The sequence below is a fragment of the Sapajus apella genome, unplaced genomic scaffold (assembly GCF_009761245.1).
Source record: "Sapajus apella isolate SASKATOON/1434 unplaced genomic scaffold, GSC_monkey_1.0 scaffold4, whole genome shotgun sequence".
Lineage (NCBI taxonomy): Eukaryota > Metazoa > Chordata > Mammalia > Primates > Cebidae > Sapajus > Sapajus apella.
The window spans coordinates 23,690,998-23,716,229 of NW_022436944.1; the positions used below are offsets into that span (position 1 = coordinate 23,690,998).

General features: G+C 39.7%; 1 protein-coding gene across 2 annotated transcripts in view; it reads left to right on the forward strand.

The window, feature by feature from the left end:
• SLC9A9 (solute carrier family 9 member A9) overlaps positions 1-25,232 on the forward strand; it is a 579,933-nt gene that overhangs the window by 457,597 nt on the left and 97,104 nt on the right. The window contains exon 14 of one of the 2 annotated variants that reach the window (XM_032258640.1): positions 14,057-14,132. In XM_032258640.1, the coding sequence (XP_032114531.1) occupies positions 14,057-14,132 (76 nt within the window). Of the gene's footprint in view, positions 1-14,052; positions 14,133-25,232 lie in introns of both variants that reach the window. The other variant, XM_032258631.1, reaches the window with a different exon arrangement.

Here is a 25,232-nt window from a genome sequence, read left to right on the forward strand (position 1 = left end):
TATTCCATCATGGATAGCTGTTGTGAAAGTGGTAAAGTGGTTTTGTAGGGTGATGCATTGTTTTGTTTGTTAGACACATACAAAATACTAAATAATGGAATCACAAATCTAAATGTAAGACTTATCTTTGCTACAGCAGTAGTGGCTCTGGGTCCTGTTATTAGCATGAACCAGGATCTTCTTGTTCCAGGGAAGATTATTGTTTGTGTTTGTGTGTGTGTGTGTGTGTGTGTGTGTGTGTGTGTGCGCGCGCACGCATGTGCACACATGCACGCATATGCTTGTGTACATGTATATAAAAGAGTTATCACACCAACTGAATTATGGTATGTATCAGGCATTCGTTAAGAATACCATGAAGCAGGTTCTGTGAGATGCTGTGAACTTCCTCCTCTCTGTAGGTTGGTTCATCATTTTTTGTCTTTGTATTTAATCTTCAGTCTGTAAGATGAGTATCTTGGACCCAGGATAGTTTTTGATATACTTTTAAGAGGGCATATATGTCTTCTATAACACAAATGCTACTTTTGTGAAAATACTTCATAAACTGTAAAGAGCTATGCAAATGTGGGCCTCAACATTTTATTATCTCCAATTCCAATTTCAAAACCTTTCATGTCTGGAATTTATTATTCCAGTGTATCATTGTATTAATTTTCTATTGCTACATAAAAAAGAATCCAAAAATTTAGCCTTGAAACAACCCACATTTATCGTCTCAAAGTTTCTATGAATAGGGAATTGGAACGCAACTTAGCTGAGTGTTTCTGATGCAAGGTCTTTCATGAAGTTGCAATCAAGATGTCAGCTAAAATTACAGTCATCTGAAGGCTAGACTTGGCCTGGAGGATCCACCTCCATGTTGGCAGAAGCCCTCTGTTCCTTACTGGACATTGGCAGGCATACTTAGTTCCTTTCCACATGGATCTCTCCACAGAGCTGCTTGAGCTTCCTCACAGCAGGGCAGCCAACTTTTCTCAGAGCATGTGGTCCAAGAGAGACAGCAAAGAAGGAAGCCACAATGCCTTTTTATGACCTAATCTTGGATATGACACATCATTTCTGCTATATTCTATTCATTAAAAATGAGTCATTAAGTATGAGCCCCACCAAACAGGAAGAGAAATTAGGGCCCATCTTTTTTTTTTTTTTTTTAACCTTCCAAGATATTTTTTTTATTTTAAAATTTTTAATTGGCACATGGACACGGGGAGGGGAACATCACACGCTGGGGTCTGTCAGGGGGAAATAGCGGCGGGTGGGGAGTTGGGGAGAGATAGCATGGGGAGAAATGCCAAATAGGTGAAGAGGAGGAAGGCAGCAAATCACACTTCCATGTGTGTACCTATGCAACAATCTTGCATCTTCTTCCTATGTACCCCAAAACCTAAAATGTAATAAAAACAGAAAAAAAATTTAATTGGCATATAATAATTGTACATACTTATAGGGTAGAGAGTGATATTTTGATACATGTATACAATGTTTAATGATCAAGTCAAGGTAATTAGCATAGCCATTACCTCAAACATTTCTCATTTCTTTGTGTTAGGAACATTTAAAATCCTCCCTTCTAGATATTTGAAAATACGCAGTGAATTATTGTTAACTATATTCATCCCACAGTGCTGCAGAACACTAGAACTTACTCTTCCTATCTAGCTGTAATTTTGTATCTATTTACCTCTCTCTATCCTCCCCTCCCAACTACCCTTCCCAGCCTCTGGTAACCATAACTGTACTTTTTACTTCTAGGTAAGTTCCATGTTTTAAAGGAAAAAGTGTCAAAGGATGTGTAGATATACACTTTAAGACCACTACAATATCATATTATATTTTCCTGAACCAAAGAATTTATTTTCCTCTGGATTAACTTGGATCTTCTACACAGACAAAGTTACCTGGACCAGGCCCTTTCTTTGTAGCTAAAGCATAAGCCAAGCCCATCTGGTAGTCTATCTGTGAGATCTCTGTGTCATCTTAACAGTTCTATCCATTCATGGCTGGTTGTCTCTTTCAGTTTTTTCCTCTAGGCATGTATTTTCTGACTGTATCTTCCTGGGAACATTTATGAATTTATCTGGGCATTGGGAAGGTGGGAATATTTATATAAAATGCTTTTTATGTAGAGGCTAGGAATTAATAATTCACCTTTTAAAATGTAAATTTGAAAAAATATTTCTATTTGCCTCTAGATTATATAATGTCTTCCCTCTTCAGAATCCAGAAATCTTTCTCTTTAGAGGCGTGAAATCTGATCCTCTCCTTGGTAGTTAGAAAATCAAGGTGATGCATTTGAAATTGTTACATAAATATACTCCAAGTTGGAAGGAGATGGTAGGGTAGATGTACTGATAATAAATTCCATTCACATGTACTACTTAAAAAGTGCTTTGGAGCCCATAAAGAGCTCTTCAGGTTTCTTATGATAATTATTTGTCTTTGTTATCATTTGGTGCAACTTCTGACATTAATATTGAATATGAAATTTTGAGAAATAGGAAGGAAAATCTTCCTCCTTTCACTTAATCCACTGAAACCCCCTGAAATGAGGAGCAATCCCACATGATTATTCCAAAGCAGAGTTCATTCAGTTCACTTAGCAAGGTCTTCATATTTGAATATTGACAGAGGAATGTATTTGCATTGCCTAGTTCTTTTTCATCAAAGTTAATACAATAAACAATCCCTTCTTGCTTTGGTGTCTGTGTTTCACAGATTTCTTGGCAGAACCTTTTGTTTTCTCTCAGGGGTTGAAATAAGCATGGAACAGAGTACCCTGATAATGTTTTTGTTGCTCCCTCTCTAGTGAGTGTTAAGTATTAGGAGATCACCTAAAAGAAAACTACCCACTGCCTGCTATTCTCAGTCACTTCTCAACCTCTGGTCTATTGCCTTATTTAAGAGAAAAAGAAAGATATCAAATGTCCCAGTCATTTTTCAAACTTTCCCATAAAAAAAGGAGGTTAATAAAAGAGCCAGAAAATCCCCATGTACCAAGCATTCTGCTTCTTAGAGTATCTAGTCAAATAAATGTTGAGATTCAACATGCTTTACTCACCAGCTCCCATTTACAGCTATGAAACGTGAGGCTCAGAGTTGGCGTTATTAGCAATAGTATTATTACTAAACTCAAATCTTGGTTTTCAGTTTCTGGGACCTATGCTTGTTCTAACATGCATACCACATCCCCTCTGGAATAAAGGCCCTCGAAAGAGAAGAAGTATTGCTAACGATAAGAAAAATGCCATCAAGTTCCAGAGTAGACTTGTGATGACTGCCCACATCTATTGTCCTTGAGGTGTGAGCTGATCTCTACTTCAGAAGAATCCAGATAGATTGATGCTACCTGCTGTCCACTGCCCATCTGGACCCTCCCATGGGCTGGCTCTCTGTGCTGCCTCATCAGATACCTTCCCTGTTCCAGGGTGATTTCAAAGGCCAGCCTTCCCTTAGTGCATTTATCTTCAACTCCAGTGCACAAGCAGAGCACACACTAGACTAACTCATTTATTTCTACTCATTTATTGATGGCCTTTCATAACCAAGTTATGAACTCATCAATAACTTCAGAGAAATAAACTAATGGATCCAGAGCTGGGCCAACAGATATTTAAGACATATTCTGAACATTTTATCCAGGATCAGTATAAATGTCAGTGCTGGGTCATCAGTGATATTTTCCCTACCTGGGAAAACATATTTCACAGATGCTTTATTCTAATTAGAACCAAGTTTATTCCTCACAAATGAAGGTTTTTCTTAAAGAGATTACCTGTGTTAATATTTTTCTAAAATACTACCTAATGTGTGTTGCTCCCATTAGCTGACCATAAATATCCCTGGAAGTTTTTCCAAAAATAGAGTATAAGCTCTTTCAGAAGTGCTTATGAGTTCTGATATATTCCCCCCGGGAAATAAGAAGGAGAGGAAAAGGAGGAAAAAAAAAAAAAGATGGAGGATTTCTAAGACCTTGGGAAACCCTTGAAACCAGTATCTAGAAGTCTAAAGAGATTCCTAACACTGATGTTAAGTTTCTATGAGGACACTGTCAAAGCCATTGGCAGTTCACCCAGCTGAGGGAGCTGTGCATTTTCGTTATGTTTCAGAGTACATATACCTGCTGTATCTCAGCCTGCAAGAGGAGCATTCCATTGTTCTGACCTCCACTTTTGCACTAGTTTGCTGTCCATTTGTATCCTGGAGCCCCAACTAGATGACAGGAATCTTGCCTGCGTAGGGGCCACAGTGTTCTTGGAAACCTATATGTATCCCAGTTACATCAATTTCCTCATCTGTAAAATGGGAATAATAATAGACCACATTTCATCAAATAATTATAAGAATCTGAAGTGTTAATATATGAAAGTACTTAGAATGGTATCTGGCACTTGGTAACTGTTTACGAAGTATAGCTATTACTATTGTCTTTAATAAAAAGTATTTTCCATATGATTAGGACCTAAGAGACCAGTCAGTCCAATTTCTTCAATTCATTTTACAAATAAGGAAACTGCAGCCCAACGAAGTTACGTAGCCTACTAGTAGAATCTATTCTTTTGAATTAAAGGCTGAATGAAATACATGCAGAAAAACATTCTCTTTTGGAGTCCAGTAGTCCTAGACTAAATTCCAGTTGTTACCTTATAGTTGTGTGACTTTGAACTCATTTCTTTCCTTCTCTAGGGCTCTCAAAAGTCCCTTTGTGCAAAATAGGTACAATGCAACCTACCTTGATAGATTATTGTGAGAATTGAAAAATAATGACTGAAAAAATTAATGACTGGATAATGTGACTAGCATGCTTCCTGGGAGTTAATGGGCATTCAGTAGCTTGGGACCATCATTATTGGGAACATCATTCAGCTGCAGTGCTGCAGACTGGCTGCCAGAATCCCAGCCCCTGATTGCCAGTATAGCTCACCACAATGCTGACCACCCTTACGTAAAAACAACAAAAAAATGGGAATTTGCTGACATAACTTTTTATCAGCTTTTTAAATGACTTTGTAGTCACCAGTAGATATTATCCACTATCAAAATTCACCTATGATTATTGATGGATAAAAATCTATGCGTCCTTATTGCTTTTAAAGGAAAGGGGGGAAAAAAGGAGAGGAAAGTCCCCACCTTTGGCCCTGAGCTTTTCCTAACTAATTTAGTTCAACATGGGCAGTTTTGCTTTGTCAGATGGATCCCAACATGCTCTTGGGAAACAGTGGCTCAGAAACAATTTGCGGATGTTTGAGGATGATGAAGAAAACATTGTGCGCAACAGTAATTCTGCAAATCTGATGCCTTTGCTGGGTTAGAAATGCTTAGAGAAAGGTGTGAGGAAGGACAGAAATTGAACCGGACACCCTGGTTTCCTTTCTTGAGGAAATATGAGTAAATTCTGACTATAGATAACAAGTCATGGCATCCCTATCAGAAAACAGAGACCTGTGGAGCTCTAATGTCCAGGAAAAGATCATCAGTGTCCCACAGTAGGGACTGGGAATGAGAATGGATTCCATGGCCAAGTAACTTTGAGAAACAGTTTCGGTTGAAGATTTGCAATGCTCATTTATAAATGAAAGACTGAGAGGTCCTACATTTTCTTTTCTTTTTTTCTTTTTTAACTTTTATTTTAGGTTTAAGTGTATATGTGCAGGTTTGTAACACAGGTAAACTTGTGTCACAGGAGTTTGTGGTGTGGATTGTTTCATCTCCCAGATACTAAGCCGAGTACCAATAGTTATTCTTTCTGACCTCTTCCTTCTCCCACCCTTCACCCTCAAGTAGGCCCCAGTGTGTGTTGTGTCTGTCTCTGTGTCCATGTGTTCTCATGTCCACTTATAAGTGAGAACATGTGGTATTTGGTTTTCTCTTCCTGCATTAGTTTAATAAGGATAATGGCCTCCAGCTCTGTCCATGTTCCTGCAAAGGACATGATCTCATTCCTTTTTATGACTGCTTATTATTCCATGATATATATGGACCACATTTTCTTTACCCAGTCTACCCTTGTTGGGAATTTAGGTTAATTCCATGTCTTTGCTACTGTGAATAGTTCTGCAATGAACGAGAAGTCTTTCATTTAAGAAACCTATTTACCACTGCTGACCCCATCCTTTCCTGAATGATTAGCACAAAATTTGCATCAACATCATGTGAACAGTGATACACTAGAGGACACTGGAAAACTGTAAGACTTGAAAAATCAGAGATCTTAAGACAACCAGTGAAAAAGGCAATGAAAAGTTTGGGTTTTAATTTCATTGTGAGTCCCTGCTTCATCCATTTTATTTTATTTTATTTTATTTTATTTTTTTCCCCTTTATTTATTTTATTGCATTTTACATTTTGGGGTACATGTGAAGAACATGCAAAATTGTTGCATAGGAACACACGTGGCAGTGTGATTTGCTGCCTTCCTCCCCATCACCTACATCTGGCATTTCTCCCCTTGCTATCTCTCCCCAGCTTCCCACCCCCCACCCTCCCTCCCCTATTTCCCCCCAACTGACCCCAGTGTGTAGTGCTCCCCTCCCTGTGTCCATGTGTTCTCATTGTTCAACACCCGCCTATGAGTGAGAACATGCGGTGTTTGATCTTCTGCTCCTCTGTCAGTTTGCTGAGAATGATGGTTTCCAGGTTCATCCATGTCCCTACAAAGGACCCAAACTCATCGTTTCTGATGGCTGCATAATATTCCATGGTGTATATGTGCCACATTTTCCCTATCCAGTCTATCGTCGATGGGCATTTGGGTTGGTTCCAGGTCTTTGCTATTGTAAACAGTGCTGCAATGAACATTCGTGTACACGTGTCCTTATAGTAGAACGATTTGTAATCCTTTGGATATATACCCAGTAATGGGATTGCTGGGTCAAATGGAATTTCTATTTCTAGGTCCTTGAGGAATCGCCACACTGTCTTCCACAATGGTTGCACTAATTTACACTCCCACCAACAGTGCAAAAGTGTTCCTATTTCTCCACATCCTCTCCAGCATCTGTTGTCTCCAGATTTTTTAATGATCGCCATTCTAACCGGCGTGAGATGGTATCTCAGTGTAGTTTTGATTTGCATTTCTCTGATGACCAGTGATGATGAGCATGTTTTCATATGTTTGTTGGCCTCACGTATGTCTTCTTTTGAGAAGTGTCTGTTCATATCCTTTGCCCACTTTTGAATGGGCTTGTTAGTTTTTTTCTTGTAAATCTGCTTTAGTTCTTTGTAAATTACGGATATCAGCCCTTTGTCAGATGGGTAAACTGCAAAAATTTTTTCCCAATCTGTTGGTTGCCGATTCACTCTAATGATTGTTTCTTTTGCTGTGCAGAAGCTGTGGAGTTTGATTAGGTCCCATTTGTCTATTTTGGCTTTTGTTGTCAATGCGTTTGGCGTTTTGGTCATGAAGTCCTTGCCTACACCTACGTCCTGAATGGTTTTGCCTAGATTTTCTTCTAGGGTTTTTATGGTGTTAGGTCTTATGTTTAAGTCTTTAATCCATCTGGAGTTAATTTTAGTGTAAGGTGTCAGGAAGGGGTCCAGTTTCTGCTTTCTGCACATGGCTAGCCAGCTTTCCCAACACCATTTATTGAACAGGGAATCCTTTCCCCATTGCTTGTTTTTGACTGGTTTGTCAAAGATCAGATGGTTGTAGATATGTTGTGTTGCTTCTGAGACCTCTGTTCTGTTCCATTGGTCTATATCTCTGTTTTGGTACCAGTACCATGCTGTTTTGATTACTGTAGCCTTGTAGTATAGTTTGAAGTCTGGTAGTGTGATGCCCCCCGCTTTGTTCTTTTTGCTTAGAATTGACTTGGCTATGTGGGCTCTCTTTTGGTTCCATATGAAGTTTAAGGTGGTTTTTTCCAGTTCTGCAAAGAAGGTCATTGGTAGCTTGATGGGGATAGCATTGAATCCATAAATTACTTTGGGCAGTATGGCCATTTTCACGATATTGATTCTTCCTAACCATGAACATGGGATGTTTCTCCATCTGTTTGTGTCCTCTCTTATTTCGTTGAGCAGTGGCTTGTAGTTCTCCTTGAAGAGGTCCTTTACATTCCTTGTTAGTTGTATTCCTAGGTATTTTATTCTCTTTGTGGCAATTGTGAATGGAAGTTTGTTCTTGATTTGGCTCTCTTTAAGTCTGTTACTGGTGTATAGGAATGCATGTGATTTTTGCACATTGATTTTGTATCCTGAGACTTTGCTGAACTTGCTTATCAGTTTCAGGAGGTTTGGGGCTGAGACGATGGGGTCTTCTAGATATACAATCATATCGTCTGCAAATAGAGACAATTTGACTTCCTCCTTTCCTATTTGAATGCCCTTTATTTCTTTTTCTTGCCTGATTGCTCTGGCTAGAACTTCTAATACTATATTGAATAGCAGTGGTGAGAGCGGGCATCCTTGTCTGGTGCCACATTTCAAGGGGAATGCTTCCAGTTTTTGCCCATTCAGTATGATATTGGCTGTTGGTTTGTCATAAATAGCTTTTATTATTTTGAGATACTTTCCATTGATACCTAGCTTACTGAGTGTTTTTAGCATAAAGGGCTGTTGAATTTTGTCAAAGGCCTTCTCTGCATCAATTGAGATAATCATGTGGTTTTTGTCTTTGGTTCTGTTTATGTGGTGAATTACGTTTATAGACTTGCGTATGTTGAACCAGCCTTGCATCCCCGGGATGAAGCCTACTTGATCATGGTGGATAAGCTTTTTGATGTGCTGTTGCAATCGGCTTGTCAGTATTTTATTGAAGATTTTTGCATCTATGTTCATCATAGATATTGGCCTGAAGTTTTCTTTTCTTGTTGAGTCTCTGCCGGGTTTTGGAATCAGGATGATGTTGGTCTCATAAAATGATTTGGGAAGAATTCCCTCTTTTTGTATTGTTTGGAATAGTTTCAGAAGAAATGGTACCAGCTCCTCTTTGTATGTCTGGTAGAATTCAGCTGTGAACCCATCTGGACCTGGGCTTTTTTTGGGTGGTAAGCTCTTAATTGCTGCCTCAACTTCAGACCTTGTTATGGGTCTGTTCAGGGTTTCGGCTTCTTCCTGGTTTAGGCTTGGCAGGAGGCAAGTGTCCAGGAATTTATCCATTTCTTCCAGGTTTATTAGTTTGTGTGCATAGAGTTGTTTGTAATAATCTCTGATGATGGTTTGAATTTCTGTGGAATCTGTGGTGATATCCCCTTTATCGTTTTTTATTGCATCAATTTGGTTATACTCTCTTTTTTATTAATCTGGCTAGTGGTCTATTTTGTTGATCTTTTCAAAAAACCAGCTCCTGGATTTATTGATTTTTTGAAGGGTTTTTTGTGTCTCTATCTCCTTCAGTTCTGCTCTGATCTTAGCTATTTCTTGTCTTCTGCTAGACTTTGAGTTTTTTTGATCTTGCTCCTCTAGCTCTTTCAGTTTTGACGATAGGGCGTCAATTTTTTATCTCTCCTTGCTTCTCATGTGGGCACTTATTGCTATATATTTTCCTCTAGATACTGCTTTAAATGTGTCCCAGAGATTTTGGTATGTTGTGTCTTCATTCTCGTTGGTTTCGAAGAACATCTTTATTTCTGCCTTCATTTCATTGTTTATCCAGTCAACATTCAAGAGCAAGTTGTTCAGTTTCCATGAAGCTGTGCGGTTCTGAGTTAGTTTTTGAATTCTGATTTCTAACTTGATTGCACTGTGGTCTGAGAGACTGTTTGTTACGATTTCCGTTCTTTTGCATTTGCTGAGGAGTGATTTACTCCCAATTATGTGGTCAATTTTTGAGTAGGTGTGATGTGGTGCTGAGAAGAATGTATATTCTGTGGATTTTGGGTGGAGAGTTCTGTAAATGTCTATTAGGTTTGCTTGGTCCAGGTCTGAGTTCAAGTCCTGGATATCCTTGTTAATTTTCTGTCTGGTTGATCTGTCTAATGTTGACAATGGGGTGTTAAAGTCTCCCACTATTATTGTGTGGGAGTCTAAGTCCCTTTGTAAGTCATTAAGAACTTGCCTTATGTATCTGGGTGCTCCTGTATTGGGTGCGTATATATTTAGGATCGTTAGCTCTTCTTGTTGCATTGATCCTTTTACCATTATGTAATGTCCTTCTTTGTCTCTTATGATCTTTGTTGCTTTAAAGTCTAATTTATCAGAGATGAGAATTGCAACTCCTGCTTTTTTTTGCTCTCCATTTGCTTGGTAAATCTTCCTCCATCCCTTTATTTTGAGCCTTTGCATATCCTTGCATGTAAGATGGGTTTCCTGGATACAGCACACCGATGGGTTTTGTCTTTTTATCCAATTTGTCAGTCTGTGTCTTTTGATTGGGGCATTTAGTCCATTTACATTTAGGGTTAATATTGTTATGTGTGAATTTGATACTGCCATTTTGGTGCTAGGTGGCTGTTTTGCCCTTTAGTTGAGCTGGTACTTGTTGTTCCTTTATATGTGTAGAGCCTCTTTCAGGAGCTCTTGTAGAGCTGGCCTGGTGGTGACCAAATCTCTGAGTACTTGCATGTTCCCAAAGGATTTTATTTTTCCTTCACTTATGAAGCTTAGTTTGGCTGGATAGGAGATTCTGGGCTGAAAGTTCTTTTCTTTAAGGATGTTGAATATTGGCCATTCTCTTCTGGCTTGTAGGGTTTCTGCTGAGAGATCTGCTGTGAGTCTGATGGGCTTCCCTTTGTGGGTAATCCGACCTTTCTCTCTGGCTGCCCTTAGTATTTTCTCCTTCATTTCGACCCTGGTGAATCTGACGATTATGTGCCTTGGGGTTGCTCTTCTTGACGAATATCTTTGTGGTGTTCTCTGTATTTCCTGGACTTGAATGTTTGCCTGCCTTGCTAGGTTGGGGAAGTTTTCCTGGATAATATCCTGCAGAGTATTTTCCAGCTTGGATTCATTCTCTTCGTCGCATTCGGGTACGCCTATCAAACGTAGATTAGGTCTTTTCACATAGTCCCACATTTCTTGGAGACTTTGTTCATTCTTTTTTACCCTTTTTTCTCCAGTCTTGCCTTCCCGTTTTATTTCATTGAGTTGATCTTCGACCTCTGATATCCTTTCTTCTGCTTGGTCAATTCGGCTGTTGATACTTGTGCATGCTTCACGAAGTTCTCGTGTTGCAGTTTTCAGCTCCATCAATTCACTTATATTCCTTTCTATTTTGTCCATTCTTGTTAGCATTTCGTCAAATCTTTTTTCAAGGTTCTTAGTTTCTTTGCATTTGGTTAGAACATGTTCTTTAAGTTCACAGAAGTTTCTTACTACCCATCTTCTGAATTCTGATTCTGTCATTTCATCACACTCATTCTCCATCCAACCTTGTTCCCTTGCTGGCGAGGAGTTGTGATCCCTTTTAGGAGGAGAGGTGTTCTGGTTTCGGGTGTTTTCATCCTTTTTGCGCCGGTTTCTTCCCATCCTTAAGGATTTATCCACCTGTCGACTTTGTAGTTGCTGGCTTTCAGATTGGGTCTCAAATCTTTCAGATTGACGTTCTGTTTGTTGATGAGGTTATTTCTGCTTCTTGGTTTTCCTTCTGACAGTCTGGCCCCTCTGCTGTAGGTCTGCTGAGGTTCACTCCAGGCCCTGCTTGCCTGGGGTTCACCTGCAGCAGCTATTGAACAGCAAGGGTTGTTACCAGTTTTCTTCTTCTTCTATCTTTGTCCCAGAAGGATACCCGCCTAGTGTCAATCTGATCTCTCCTCTATGAGGTGTCTTTTTGGATATATAGGGGTCAGGGAGCTGCTTGAGGAGATGGTCTTTTCTTTATAGGAGCTCAAATGGTGAGCTGTGAGCTCTGTTGTTGTTCATTCAGAGCTGCTGGGCAGGTACTTTTAGGTCTGCTGCAGCAGAACTCATAAACTGCTTTTTGTTCCCAGGTGCTCTGTCCCAGGGATTTAGGGCTTTATTTATGAGTTTCCGTTATGCTGCTGCCTTCTTTTTTTTTTTTTCTTTTTTTCCTTCAGACCTGCCCAGCCCAGCAAGGAGGCAGGCTAGTCACTGTGGGCCTATAGCAGCTTTGCTGAGCTGCTGTGGGCTGCGCCCCGCTGCCGAGTGAACTTCCCTGCAGTCCTGTTTATATGGGTGTAGTTAGAACTGCTTTGGCGATGGTGGCCCGCCACTGTTGGGGCGGAGTCTCTGCTGTGGCGTGTTGCCTTGGCAACGGCGGGCTGCCTCAGCAATGGCGTGTTGCCTTGGCAACGGGGGGCTGCCTCGGTAATGGCAGACACCCCTCCCCCACAGAGCTGGACTGTCCCGGGTTCAGCTGCGCTTGCTGTGAAATTCTCACTCCAGAGTTTCTGGTTGCTGTTCTTTTGTGGGGGTGGGGCCAGCCGAGCCTGATCGCCTGGCTCCCTGCCTCAGAGCCTTTTTTAAGTTGGTGTTCCAGTCACCTGTTGAAGAGGCGCCGGGGTCTGTTTGTTTTCCCCTGCGGCCACTCACTGCGCTGGCTTAAACAGCGGCACTGAGGTTTGTGGCGCTTTTTTTTCTTTTTTTTTTTTTTGCCCTGGAATCTACTGTCCTGGTTCTCTGCTCAGTCCCCTTTTTGAACCAGCATATGGGCGACTTCCCGTGGCTCCAATCGCCAGCCAAAAGGGCACCCGGACCGGTGTATTTTGTACGGAGAACCGCGGCTCCGGGGCGCCGAGAAAGCAGCCGCGCGGGGCAGAGCAGCGGCGCTGGTCGGCGCCGGCCGGCACAGCAGCGCTGGCCACAACAGCCGCGCTGGCGAGCGTGGAGCACCTCTGCCCGGGAATTTCCTAGTCTGTGGGCAATAAAAACGCGGCGTCCACTCACCCTCTGCGCTTTCACTGGGAGCTGCAATCCTGAGCTGTTCCTAAACGGCCATCTTGGATCTAGTTTTTCGCTTCATCCATTTTAAACAAAGGATAAATCGCTAACTAAAAGTGAAGCACACTTTGCTTTCTTGTATTTCCATTTTATTTTTGGGGAATGGAGCAGCAGCATCTACTGGTACACATATGTTTCAGGGGTAGAACACAGCCCTTTGTTTCCAGCTATTTATCATTAACCAATGATGGAACTGGATAGAAAAGGGTAAAAATAAAATGAACACAAATCAATTTGGGGTCATCTAAGCACTGGCTGTGGAGCATACAGTTGACTTCCACTGTCTTCCGTGGGTCATCATTCCCTCAGAAGACTCTTCACGTTATGACTGGGCTGCAACTCATGACCCAATTTGGGCATGAAAACTGGGGCTCCAGGCATAGCAACAAAGCCCAAGTAAGATATAAATGCTTTTAATGATTAGGATAATTACAACCAGTTGAAATTCTCTTAACACAAAATGGAATACAGTAAGAATGCCACTGAATACCCTCCTTACATTTTATTATCTGTCTGTAAAGCTCACAAAAAAGTTTTGGTTTCTTTCCTTTTTTCCACATTTCATTCTCTTCTCTCCCAAAAACACCCATCAAACATTTTCTCTTCCTCTTTTGTCTTTAATTCCTTATCATCCTCTCATTCTTTATGGCCCTTGGGGGGGGCATAAAAGATATAGACAAGCACATTCAGTTGTTGCCCTCGTCGCATCAGGAATATCTATTTCAAAACTCTTCATCATCTAAGCAGAAAGATATCAAAAATCAACCCATAGCTTTTGGTAGTGATCTATCAAACAAAATGAATAAAATACCGCATAACTCTTATTCGACTATTGTCCTCTCTTTAGCCTTGACCTTTTGGTAATCCATAAATAAATACCATCCGAATTTGACAAAAGTAAACTGTAAAATTCCCACAACAGCAATACAACAGAAATATCATTTTTATTGATGTCAAAATAGCATTTCTTAGCTATTTAATAAAATCAGGATTATTAAGAAAAGTCAATGTTGAAATACTCCAGAAGGGTCTCATCCATATAGCAAGATTTATGAGCCAATTTGCCTGGCAACTGCTTCACCATTTAGATGAAAATGCCTATATATAGAAACGGTTTTTTTAATATAGTTTAACTTAATTTGGTTTGACATGTATTTTTATATTAAAATGTGTTTAACTATTTACCCAATGCCTTTTTCTATTATCTCTCCCCAGGAAGCAAATAACTTGGATAAAAACACATCGAAAGCAGACAGTGCCCGGCTCTTCAGAATGTGGTATGGCTTTGACCACAAGTATCCTTTGATAATAACGATCTCACAGATCCTGCTGCAGGCAGAGAATTACTTTAAGCTCTTAATCATTGAAGTGTGCACTCCTGCTCTTCAAGAAACACCGAAAGGTAAGGTGAATTCACAGCCAAACTTATAAAAAGGAATAATTTCATAAAATAAAAAGCAAGGTAGTCCATACTTAAGTGTTACAGAGAGCTAAAGTGAAACTTCTCAGAGTCAAATGTATCTAGTGTTTTCCTGACAATAAGGCTAGATGATAAAATCATATAGTCCTAAAGAACCCATTTTGCTGTTTTTCCCTTTGTAAAGCCCTTACTTGTGGTCAAATTGGTCAAATAGACCTGCTTGATTGAGGGCATTGTATGAACAGTCTCAGCAGCCTCTGGGCAGGGTAACCCAGCCAAAGCTCCTGCACCCTCATCCCAGGAACCCCTTTGCGTGCTTTTGTTTCATGCTGTAAAAAATGAAAGGGTGGAGGCAGCGGACAAAAATAAATGGGCCAAGGAGATGAGTCTGCTTCATCAGAGTTCATCATAAAATAGGACTGCTTTGTTTTCCAGGCAGACTTGAATAAGCTTTTTCCACTGAAGAGCAATTTTAAAATTCTAGCAATCCGTGTAAACGTAGTAGCTCAGATATACCTTGCCATGTGATTCGTGGGGCTAAGTCAGGCCCGAAGTGCTTTGCCATTGTGAGCTGCAGTAAGCGGTCTGTCTCTAATCCCAGGCAAAAGCTCCAAGGAAGAAAGGAAAGAACTGTACTGTAAATTGAATGTGTTGGGTCTTTGTAGCTGGCTTTCCAGTCACAAATCCCTCTCCTTTCAGTGAGAAAATATCAGTCACTGGGTGATTTTAAGTGACTAAGCGATGATTAAAGCCACAACAGATCAGTGGGAGAGGAGGAAGAATTAGGAATAGGGAAAAGATATTCAAAGAATTGGTGAAGAAAAAGAGGTAAAAATGGATAGGGGAGAGGAGACCAGAGAAATACAGGAAATTTACAGCAGGCAGGAAAGAAAAGCAAATTAGAAGAATGACTGGAAAATAGCAAACAAAAATGAAGTAAGAAAGAAGTGAAGAGAAGCCAATTGAAGATCGCAGAGATAAGCAAAACAATGTGAGAATTAAAATGTATTTTTGCAAAAGTAGAGCATAAGAATTATGAAATGGTGATGTGGAAGATAGAGGGTTTTTGAAGTTAGAGTTTTCTTTTTTCATAGCTCTGTTACCTGTGGCCAGATATCCTTTCTTGCTCAGTCTTCAGTTTTATGGACAAATGTAGGTTTCCAGCATCTTGAGAGAAGTCCATCTTGGCCACTAATTATTTTTTAAAGATTGTGGTATCTCATTAACTATCTGAAGACTTTCTGGTCTCTCTAAGGGAACCTAGTTCTTAGAAAGTTATTGCGGGTTTTTACTCCTAGTTGATTTCTCTTTTGGAAGCAGAATTTGTCCCTGCCATTGCTTGTAACTATCTGATAACCCAGTTTGTTCAAAATTATAAAAATTTAACTAAAGAGTAAAAACACAATGAGATGTACAGAAAGAAGGTGGTAAATCAGAAATGAGATAAAAGATGTTTTCGTTCATTCTGACAATGCTGTGAGGAAAGATTTACAATGAAGAAAAGTGTAAAAAAAATAACTTGAAAACAAGAAAATAAAAGTTGAAGCCCATCAAAATTTTTAGCTTAGAGCAGTGACACTAAATTCAGATGATGTCATAATTTTTGTCTCACTTTTCATCAGGGGTTTATTTCCATATGATTATAGACAGACTAGCAAAAATAAAGGCAGATTTACACTCTCAGTCATGTCTCTTCTCATGGAAATTTATCTTCCCGCACATTCATTCTAGAAATTGCTATGCTGCCATCACTACACAAATACATATTCACTTAGACAATGAAATTTTTGTATCTTAGCTGTGCTCTGAATTTATACCTAGAGAGCAGCAGGCCAACCAGTTTGAGCTATATGACTTCTTAATATATCTGGTTTTTTTAGAGCAAATTATCCATTTGGCATTTATGTTCATTCTGTTTTCCACCCAGAACCCAGGTAATGTGTCTTGTGAACTTCATAAGTTAGACTATGCCAGCTATAAGCAGTGTAGAGATTATCTCCTCACTCTGAGATCAGGTTGCTGGCCTAGGCCAAAAAGAAGTTGTCATGAGGCTGAAAAAAATTGGCTGTGTAGTTTGGAGCTGTTCAACTTTCATTTCAGTAAAATTGCATCTGCAGATGAGGTATCGCAAATGATTATTGACAGAAGAAGTATATATAACTTCGTACACACCTATATCAGTCAGGATTCTCCAAATAAATAGGAACAGAATCAGCAGAAATGCTTTACATATCACATAGATATACATATAGATTTGTTTCAAGAAATTGGTTTATACAATTGTGGGGGCTGGCAAGTCCAAAATTTGCAGAGCAGGCTCTTTGGAAACTCAGACAAGAGCTAGTGCTGCAGTCTTCAAGCAGAATTCTTTCTTCCTCAGAAAAGCCTCAGTTTTGCTGTTAAGTCCATGCAACTGATTGGATGAGGCCCACACATGGTATTGAGGATAAACTCCTATATTTAGCATCAATTGCAGATATTAGCCCCATCTACAAGATACCTTTAGCAATGACACCTAAGTCAGGGCTTAAAAGAATAATGGGGTAGTCTAGCCAGTTGACCCATAAAACTAACAATCACATCACCCAGTTTATGTTCAATTCATGCCTAATATTCAGTCTCAAAGGTAGAAAGCCCCTCTTACCATTGTTACTAATAAAACAAACCAGTCACTTGCATAATTTTGTTTTTCTTTTTCATAGCATAATACCTATATACCTTCCCCTAAGTTTTCCAAAAACTACAGAATAAAAATTATAAAACTTAACATTAAATGAGGATGAACAATGCCAAGCACTGTGTTGAGTGCTTTACATTTATTACTTCATTTCACCTCCCTAGCTCCATAGAAGTCTGGGAGGGTCTGGAGGTATAACAACACAAGTGTACTACTGATTGGGTTGGCCTTTGCTGCAACAGGGACTCCCCTGTTGGAAGGAAGCCTATGGTACCCAACTGATGATTAATTAAGGTTCATTATGATTCAACGTGGGCAGAAATTCTGAATTATGCAATATGAAGAAGAAATTGAGAAAGGGAGAGATGAGAAAGGGAACTAATGTTACTGAGCGGCAATGCTTTGCCATCAGGCATGTTATTTCATTTAATTCTCTTCATTTAGCTACTCCTTTTGTTTTATTTAATTCTTACATCCACCCTCTTTATAACTTAACTTTGTTTCCAAAGCTAGTAAGTGTCAATTTCATGATTCAAGCCCAGATTAGTCTCACTCTAAAGTCCATCAATACACCTAGATAAACTTGATTAACAGGTCTATGTCCATGATATCTCTTACTGTATCTGTAAATCTTCATGTCTCAATATGTTCATAAAGTCGCCATTAAAACAATGAATAATTATGACTCCTTACTATAGTGCAGAGCCCACATCTCAAACATTTATTGGCAGTATATGGAGGTGATAACAATGTTAGAGGTTCTTGTTGGTCACCCAGAGACCACCACCATGAAGGAGTCCCCAACTTCTGAAGCAGATCCTCAACTTTTTAGGGGCAGAGAGATAAAAATTCAGAGATTCCAGGAGTGGTTCAGTCTGATAAGAGATGGACCCAAACTAGCCAAGCTCAAAGGAGGCAGAAGTACAAACCAGACACCAAATTCCTAAATCACCATGTCCCCATTGTGGACAGGGAGGTGTGTGTTGGGAGTGGGGGGAGATACTCTTCAGCCCTAAGAAGGCCCAAGTCACAGTCTAGAGCCCCTCCTTTCCTACTCTGTCCCCCTGGCTCACTCCACCCCAGCTACCCTGTCCTTCCTCAGGCACACCAAGCACACTTCTGCACCCATGCCCTTGCACTGGCTCTTCCCTCAGGCATTTGCTTGCTTCCTTCCTCCTTCATTCAACTTGTCAGTGAGGCCTTCCTGGCTCTGTATCTAAATGTCTAAAAGGATCTAACTCCCTCACTCCTTCCTGCTTTATTTTTTTCATCATAACACTTCACCACCACTTGATACAGAATGGACTTTGTTTTAATAGTTTCTTCCAACCAGGATATGTGCCCTCAATAGACAGAAATTGGGTCTGTTTTCATTCCCTGGTATGTCCTCAGGGCATAAAACAATGCCTGGCAGGGAGTAGACACTCTATAAATATTTGTTGAAGGAATGAATTAATCAATTAAGCAAGCAAGCAATACTTTCTATCCAGGGCACCTTTGTTTCAGGCATTGATGTAGCAGGAAAATCCAATTAATTATCAGAAGACTGTTAAGTGAGTCTGAAAGTAGAGCAAGACAGAGTGGATAATATTAGTGTTTTCATCCAGGCTACTCTGTGTAGACACCTAGCCTGAGTGTCTCACTCCTTAGGAAGAAACAGCCACTCACAGCACTTAAATCCCTGTTGTTTGAGCTGACCTCCTTCCTGTGGTTGGTCTATCCTTTGTTAGGTTTTATTAGTGCAACTGATCTGGCACACTGAAGCCTGGCTCTGACTTAGAAGTCATTCTCTGTCTGAGTGACGTCGAATACCTATGTCTTAACTCACCAATCATGTTGATTTTATTAGCAACAAACTCAAAATTGTAAAACCACCTATCCTCACTAGCAATCTCTCATAATAAGGAAGTAAGAAGAAGAAATTGATGCCCCTTTATTCATATTTTAAGACATCAGATACAATTATTTGCATGGATTCACAGTGTTACAGCTGGTGTGAGAATCTCGTGGTGCCTTATTCATAGGTGACTAATGATGTTGCTTGACTGTTTCCTTTCTAACATCTCTTTCCATTCTCTCATTTATCATCTCTCCTCTTAAACGTGTATAGATTAGCCCTACAAATGTTAATGACACAGCATAAGAATGACCTTTTCCAAAATTTCCAAAAAGGGCAGCCTAACATCATTTTTAGCACTTGCTGTATGCCAACATCGACTGAAAATAAGGACATATGTGGCTGCCAACATTTTATTAGTGTAAAGAAAGTGCAGAGAACAATGGATTGGCAAGTTGACACAGTAACAGAATTACATAAAGCCACGTGGATGGAGATTTCCTTCCCATCACTGGTTGGAATGATGAGTGCACTGAGGTATTGCCAACAAAATGAAAAGCCCACAGCAGGGCGTGTGGATGCTGAAAATTCTTGCATTTCCCATTCTGAAGAGTCTGCCAAGGAAGGTGGAAGGTACCAGACCCCATCCTGTACAGGCTAAGGCAGATTGGGAATCCACTTCAGGAAATGTAAACAAAAATATCAGGCATTCAAAATGATACTTGGAATACAAGTATTTAATAGATTTAAATGCAATGGCATTTTCGTCTTAGCTAAAAAAGAAAGAAAAAAAAAAAACCTTCCCCTCCTAAAACTTGACAAAATTTGTTATATCCCACACAGTCATGCTTATTTTAAGTCATAGGTATGAATATCATGAACAGCAATTTCCATTTTAAATGATGATCCTGTACTGCAGTTTTTTCCCATCCTGACTAGCTGAAACATCCATGAATTATTTATCGGGGTAGTGCTATGGCCTTGTGAATGACTTGAGTTTACTTCACAAAAAACTCTCAGAAGAACAAGGAATGTTAGTTCTGTGATCCCAGTTTTATAAATGAGGTAACTGAGCCCAAGAGAGGGAAAAGACACATCCAAGGTTACTGATTGACTTGGAGCCAGCATTCATAATCAGCAGAAGAACAGGCTGTACCACCTGAGCAATCGAATGATCCCAGTTCAGGTGGTCCGTCTGGTGAGTTCTGGCAGCATTAACATGAGTGTGAGATGCTATTTTAATTAATGTTCCTAGTGAATACTTGGTTGTTTTAGTCTGATAGCTTCTTTGGTGGTTCAGCAAAAGCCTCACCCATCTGAGGAAGAGGTGTGTTTTACCTTCAGTTGCAAGCGGGAGAGACAGCAGAGGACGTAAGCAATCTTTTGTTCAGTGGATACTTTATTGATTGCCTACTATGTGGAGGCAATATACTCGGTCTTGAGGGTAAGCATGATTGAGCCTCACAGAATCTTGCTTTGTACCTCATTGAAATGAGGCATGGCCGAAAAGTCCTTTGAAATCACAGGTGGTCTCTACCACAGGAAAGGAAGACATTGGCATCATCAGAAGTTCATGGGTGGATGGACTCTTTAGGGTCACCATCAGTTAAAATCATTGGTAATTAACTTGCAAAATGTTAAGATAACTCCATAAGTAGTTTTAGAAAGCAACAAAATTTCAGAATATTTGAAATAAACATAAGCAATCAGTTTCCTAAAGGCTCTTTCTAAACACATCCTCTGATGGTATCTGCGCATGAATATGCATATGGCATTATAACCACTTCTCCTGGAAAGCTGGCTGTAGGGAAGAGCCCAGCTTGCACTGGGCTGCAACGCAGCCCTCACTCCCATCCCCTGGTTAATAACACTTAGAAGACTATTGTTATTTGGGGGTATTTAGGTTGGCTTTTGGTCATCCATATCCTCACAGGTGCTGCTGTAGAAAGATCTCATAGAAAATCTTGACTTATTAAATGGAATTAAAGCTTCCTGAAAGAGGCTGGGTTCAGTGGTTCAACCCTGTAATCCCAGCACTTTGAGGGGTGGGAGCCAGAGGATTAATTGAACCCAAGCATTTGAGACCAGCCTGGGCAACACAGCAAGACTCCATCTCTATAAATAATAATAAAAAAAATTAACAGCATGGTAGCATGCATCTGTAGTCCTATCTACTAGGAAGGCTGAAGCAGGAGGATCAGTTGAGCCCAGGAGTTCGGGGCTGCAATAAGCTATGATTTTGCCACTGCTCTCCAGCCTGGGCAACAAAGTGAAATTCTGTTTCTTAAAATCCTGGGAGAAAACATCAGCTGCTTCCTGGACCCCTGTGTTCTTATGACTTTGGGGTAGAGTTAATACAGGGGAATTTTAACAGTCTTTTGTTAAAATTGAGTGGTCTTTTGCTAATGTAACAACTTGAATCTCCCATCATTTTTTCTTCCACATAATAGGAATGATACATACTATGCTCTGTTTTGGTTGAATCCATCAGAAAAGTTGACTAGTTATTAAAACAGCTTCCTACTGATGGCAACTGATTCACTGGTCTCTCAGAACCAACACATTTACAACAATTAAATAGTGCAGTTTTCTCAAGACCCTATGGCCAAAAGACATTGCAGTATTCTATAGTTGGTATAACTCTTCTGGAGACCTGACAAGTGACTGCGCATATGACTTTATGAATTGTTGTCTAAGCACAATGGCTTCCCCACTGTGATTATGAAATCTTGTAGGTCCCAAGATGGTAACTGATTTGTGTACAATAATCCTGGGATTCTATATAAGCTTTAACATCTCTGCTTTGTTTTGCTTTTTTCCCTGGAAAAGTTTTAATAATATTTCTATTAAATGAAAACGTTCTCATATTTTAACTTCACTTTAAACAAATGTATGAAAATCTAGATTTACACAAATGAGAAATCAGAAGGTTACTCCTCCCCTTGTAGAATGGATTCACAAAATAAATTCCTTTAAATCGAATTCAACATATTATTTTCTCCATGCAAAGCACCGAGTTAGACTTTCCTCATCCATTTATTCGCTTATTTATCACATTTTATCAAGTCTGCCACATGCCAGGCACCATCCTGGGCACTTGTGATGCACCCATAAAGAAATTCCCACAGAGCTGTCATTCCAATATGGTTCTGTTTTTGAATTTCTGATTTACAGTGATCTTTTTAGGAACACATCTATGGTATAAAGAAAGACACTGACATGCCACTATTGTTTTTTATTGAATGGAAGAAAGTCTTGTTCTGTGGTCAGAAGTTATTGATTTGCTATTATCTACTCATAGTTATGTAATGTTAGGAAAGTTATTTAATCACTCTTGTGTCTCCATCGCTTATCTGAAAAATGGGGATAACAGAAATCTCTACCTCATAGATTTGTTTTAATAATTAAATAATGCAAAGCACTTAGGACAGTGCTCAATACGTGTTAGTATTATTATTTCTACCTATTGATATCCACATCTCTTAAAGAGAGGCATCATGTAATGTGTATAATATTGTCATTTATTATCTGAGTGACTAAAATTTCCATTATTTTATATGCTTGTAAGAACCTTATTTGCAACAGCTGTATTTTAATGCCATTTCAAAGTCTTTAGTCTCTATAAAGGAAAGGTTTCACTTGGACTATAAATCAGATGTAATTCTTAGTTGATTTTGAGTAAATGGATGTAGCTGGGTGTTAAGCTGTTCTTTTGTGTCCTTTGTTCTACACACGCAGTTGATTCAATTATGACTTTTCTAACTTATAGTTCATCATCTCATAGTTATTTTTTTAGAAATTATACTATCAATAACAATTTTGACTTGATAGAGAAGGGCAGCATTTTTTTTTCTTCCACAATGAAAGCAATACAAGCCTTTGATGATAATTATTCTTGTACCTTACTGTGATAAAGGAAATCTTTCAATTGCACCTTTCAGGTGAAGCTGTGGTGTTTTGTTATTAGCAGTGTGATGTTATATTGAAGATTTCTAGGTCAGTACTGAATCATTTTATTAGGAAAAAAGGAAAAGAAATGATAGGACTTAAAAAAACATATGTATTACCTTAATGCTGCCAGTATTGAATTTAGTTTTAATATTTCATTCCCATGAAAAAAGAGTATAATGTTTAAATGTTCTTTGTTACTTGGTCACTCCTTCTCAACTGTAGGAGCCAAGACAGTTGCAGGCTGCCAAGTTCATGAGCTACCAGAGACACATTATCAGCATGGGCCATGGCTGCCAGCTTCACATATCACCACCTGCCAGTAAGACACAGTCCTGGGTCTAGCTCACAGACTGCAGTTATTCAGCACTTGTCTGCATGTGAAGCTGTGATAGACACCACACAGTGTTGGGAAGACATGGCTCTTCCCTAATTAAGGTTCACTTCACAAGGTAGATGGTGGTGATTTTCATCGTATGTCATACCAACTTATGAGAAAGAGCAGGCAAACAGACGATTATGTTAGTGGTTGATGAAGGAAAAGCTGGTTGGATAAATAAATGCTATTCTTCTAGTCATGTGGGAAAGGGTCCATGAAGGAACTGGGATTTCCTAACATGAAATTAACTAATGAGAAGGGAGAAAGAGCTTTCCAAGAACAGGGAGTAACATGGGGAAGGTCCTGTGACGAGTGTGGTGTGAATGGATATGAGAGAGCCTGAATAAACCACCTGAAAAGTACAGAATTACAGGAAGGAGAAAAGAGGTAGTCTCAAGAGACAGTGAACAAGTCTTTGAAGTCAAGCGTGAAACTTATTCCTATGGCCTAGTGTAATCAGCATTCTCTCTTGTTGGTTAATATTTTGTCTTTTTGTGGTTACTCAGATGGCTAAAGGTAGAGTGATAAGGTACAGGCTAAAGTATCCTTTAAAGTTTCCTTTCTGTTACAGATCTTTTTTAAAAAAATTTATTTATTACACTTTAAGTTCTGGGGTACATGTGCAGATCATGCAGGTTTGTTACATAGGTGTACATGTGCCATGGTGGTCGTTTGCTGCATCCATCACCCCATCGTCTACATTAGGTATTTCTCCTAATGCTGTCTCTTCCCAGTCCCCCCCCCCACCCAGACCCTGGTGTGTGATGTTCCCCTCTCTGTGTCCGTGTGCTCTCATTGTTCAACATCCACTTATAAGTGAGAACGTGTAGATTGCTGCGAGGCTTAGGTTTAGTTTTAATATTTCTTCCCCCAGAAAGAGAGAATTATTCTATTACATTTTATTCAATTATTTTAACTAAACTGAATTTTAATACTTCTTCTCTAGGGGAAAAAAGTCTTCTGCCATCTTCTAAGTCACAGAGCTAAATAAGAAATGGTGATAGCCCTTAAGATGCCAGCATCCTAATGAGGTAGAGGCACCAGCCTCCAATGCTGAGAGCTATCACAAAGTTCTGAGCAAAAAGTGTGTTGTTTTAGTTTGTTCAGGTTGCTATCACAAAATACATTAGACTGATAGCTTATAAACAGTAGAATTTTATTTCTCACAGTTCTAGAGGGTGGGAAGTCTGATGTGAAGGTGCCAGCCATGTCTGCTGAGGGCCCATTTCCTGGTCAGAGAATTCGCTTTCTTGCTCTATCTTCAGGTGGTGGAAGGAAGTAAACAAGCTCCCTTTGGCCTCTTTGGTAAGGGCACTAATGCCATTCCTGAGGGCAGAATTCTCATTACCTAATCACCTTCCAAAGGCTCCGCCTCTTAATGTGATCACCTTGGGAGTCAGGTTTCAACGTGTGAATTGGGGAAAGAGGAGACACAAACATTCAGACCACAGCAAGTGCTGTGGAAGCCAGAGAGGCGTATAGCCAACAAAACAGCTTTGGAGAAGCTGGGAAGCCACACTGAAGTACTTTGGAAGTGAGTGATAAAAGAGTAAGAATCTGTAAGGAGCAGGGCTGAGAGTGTGAAGGACTTTGTGGCAAGGAACAGCTCAGCCAAAAGCCTGAACAGTGTGCAGAGTGTTCGGAAAATGGTGAAAAGTTTGGGGCAACTAGTGAAATCAGGGAATCATCATGTGCACAGATTGTGCAGAACTGCATGTGTCACAGTTAAGAAAATGGGTTTTATGTATTGACAGCAGGAAACCAGTGCAGCACTTGAAGCACAGAGCGGCAGAGCCCTGCTTGTTAGAATGCAGAGAACTGGTGGCCGTATGGAAGCTGATCCGACAGGAAGAATAAATTGAAAATGATCCGTGATCTCAGACAGTTGCCCCCAGAAATACCCACCAGTTTTCTATGTGGATAAAAATGTAGACAGAAATGTTTCATTCTACTTTGAAAACTATTTTAGAACATTCAATGTGTGTTCCCAATATAAACGAGTTAATATATAAAAGTATCATTTCATTAAGGGATTGATTCTTAAACTTCCACTACTAAAAATTATCCAGTGGTATAATTGTTAGGGCTGGGGTCTACTAGAATGTTCTTTATTATTATTATTATACTTCAAGTT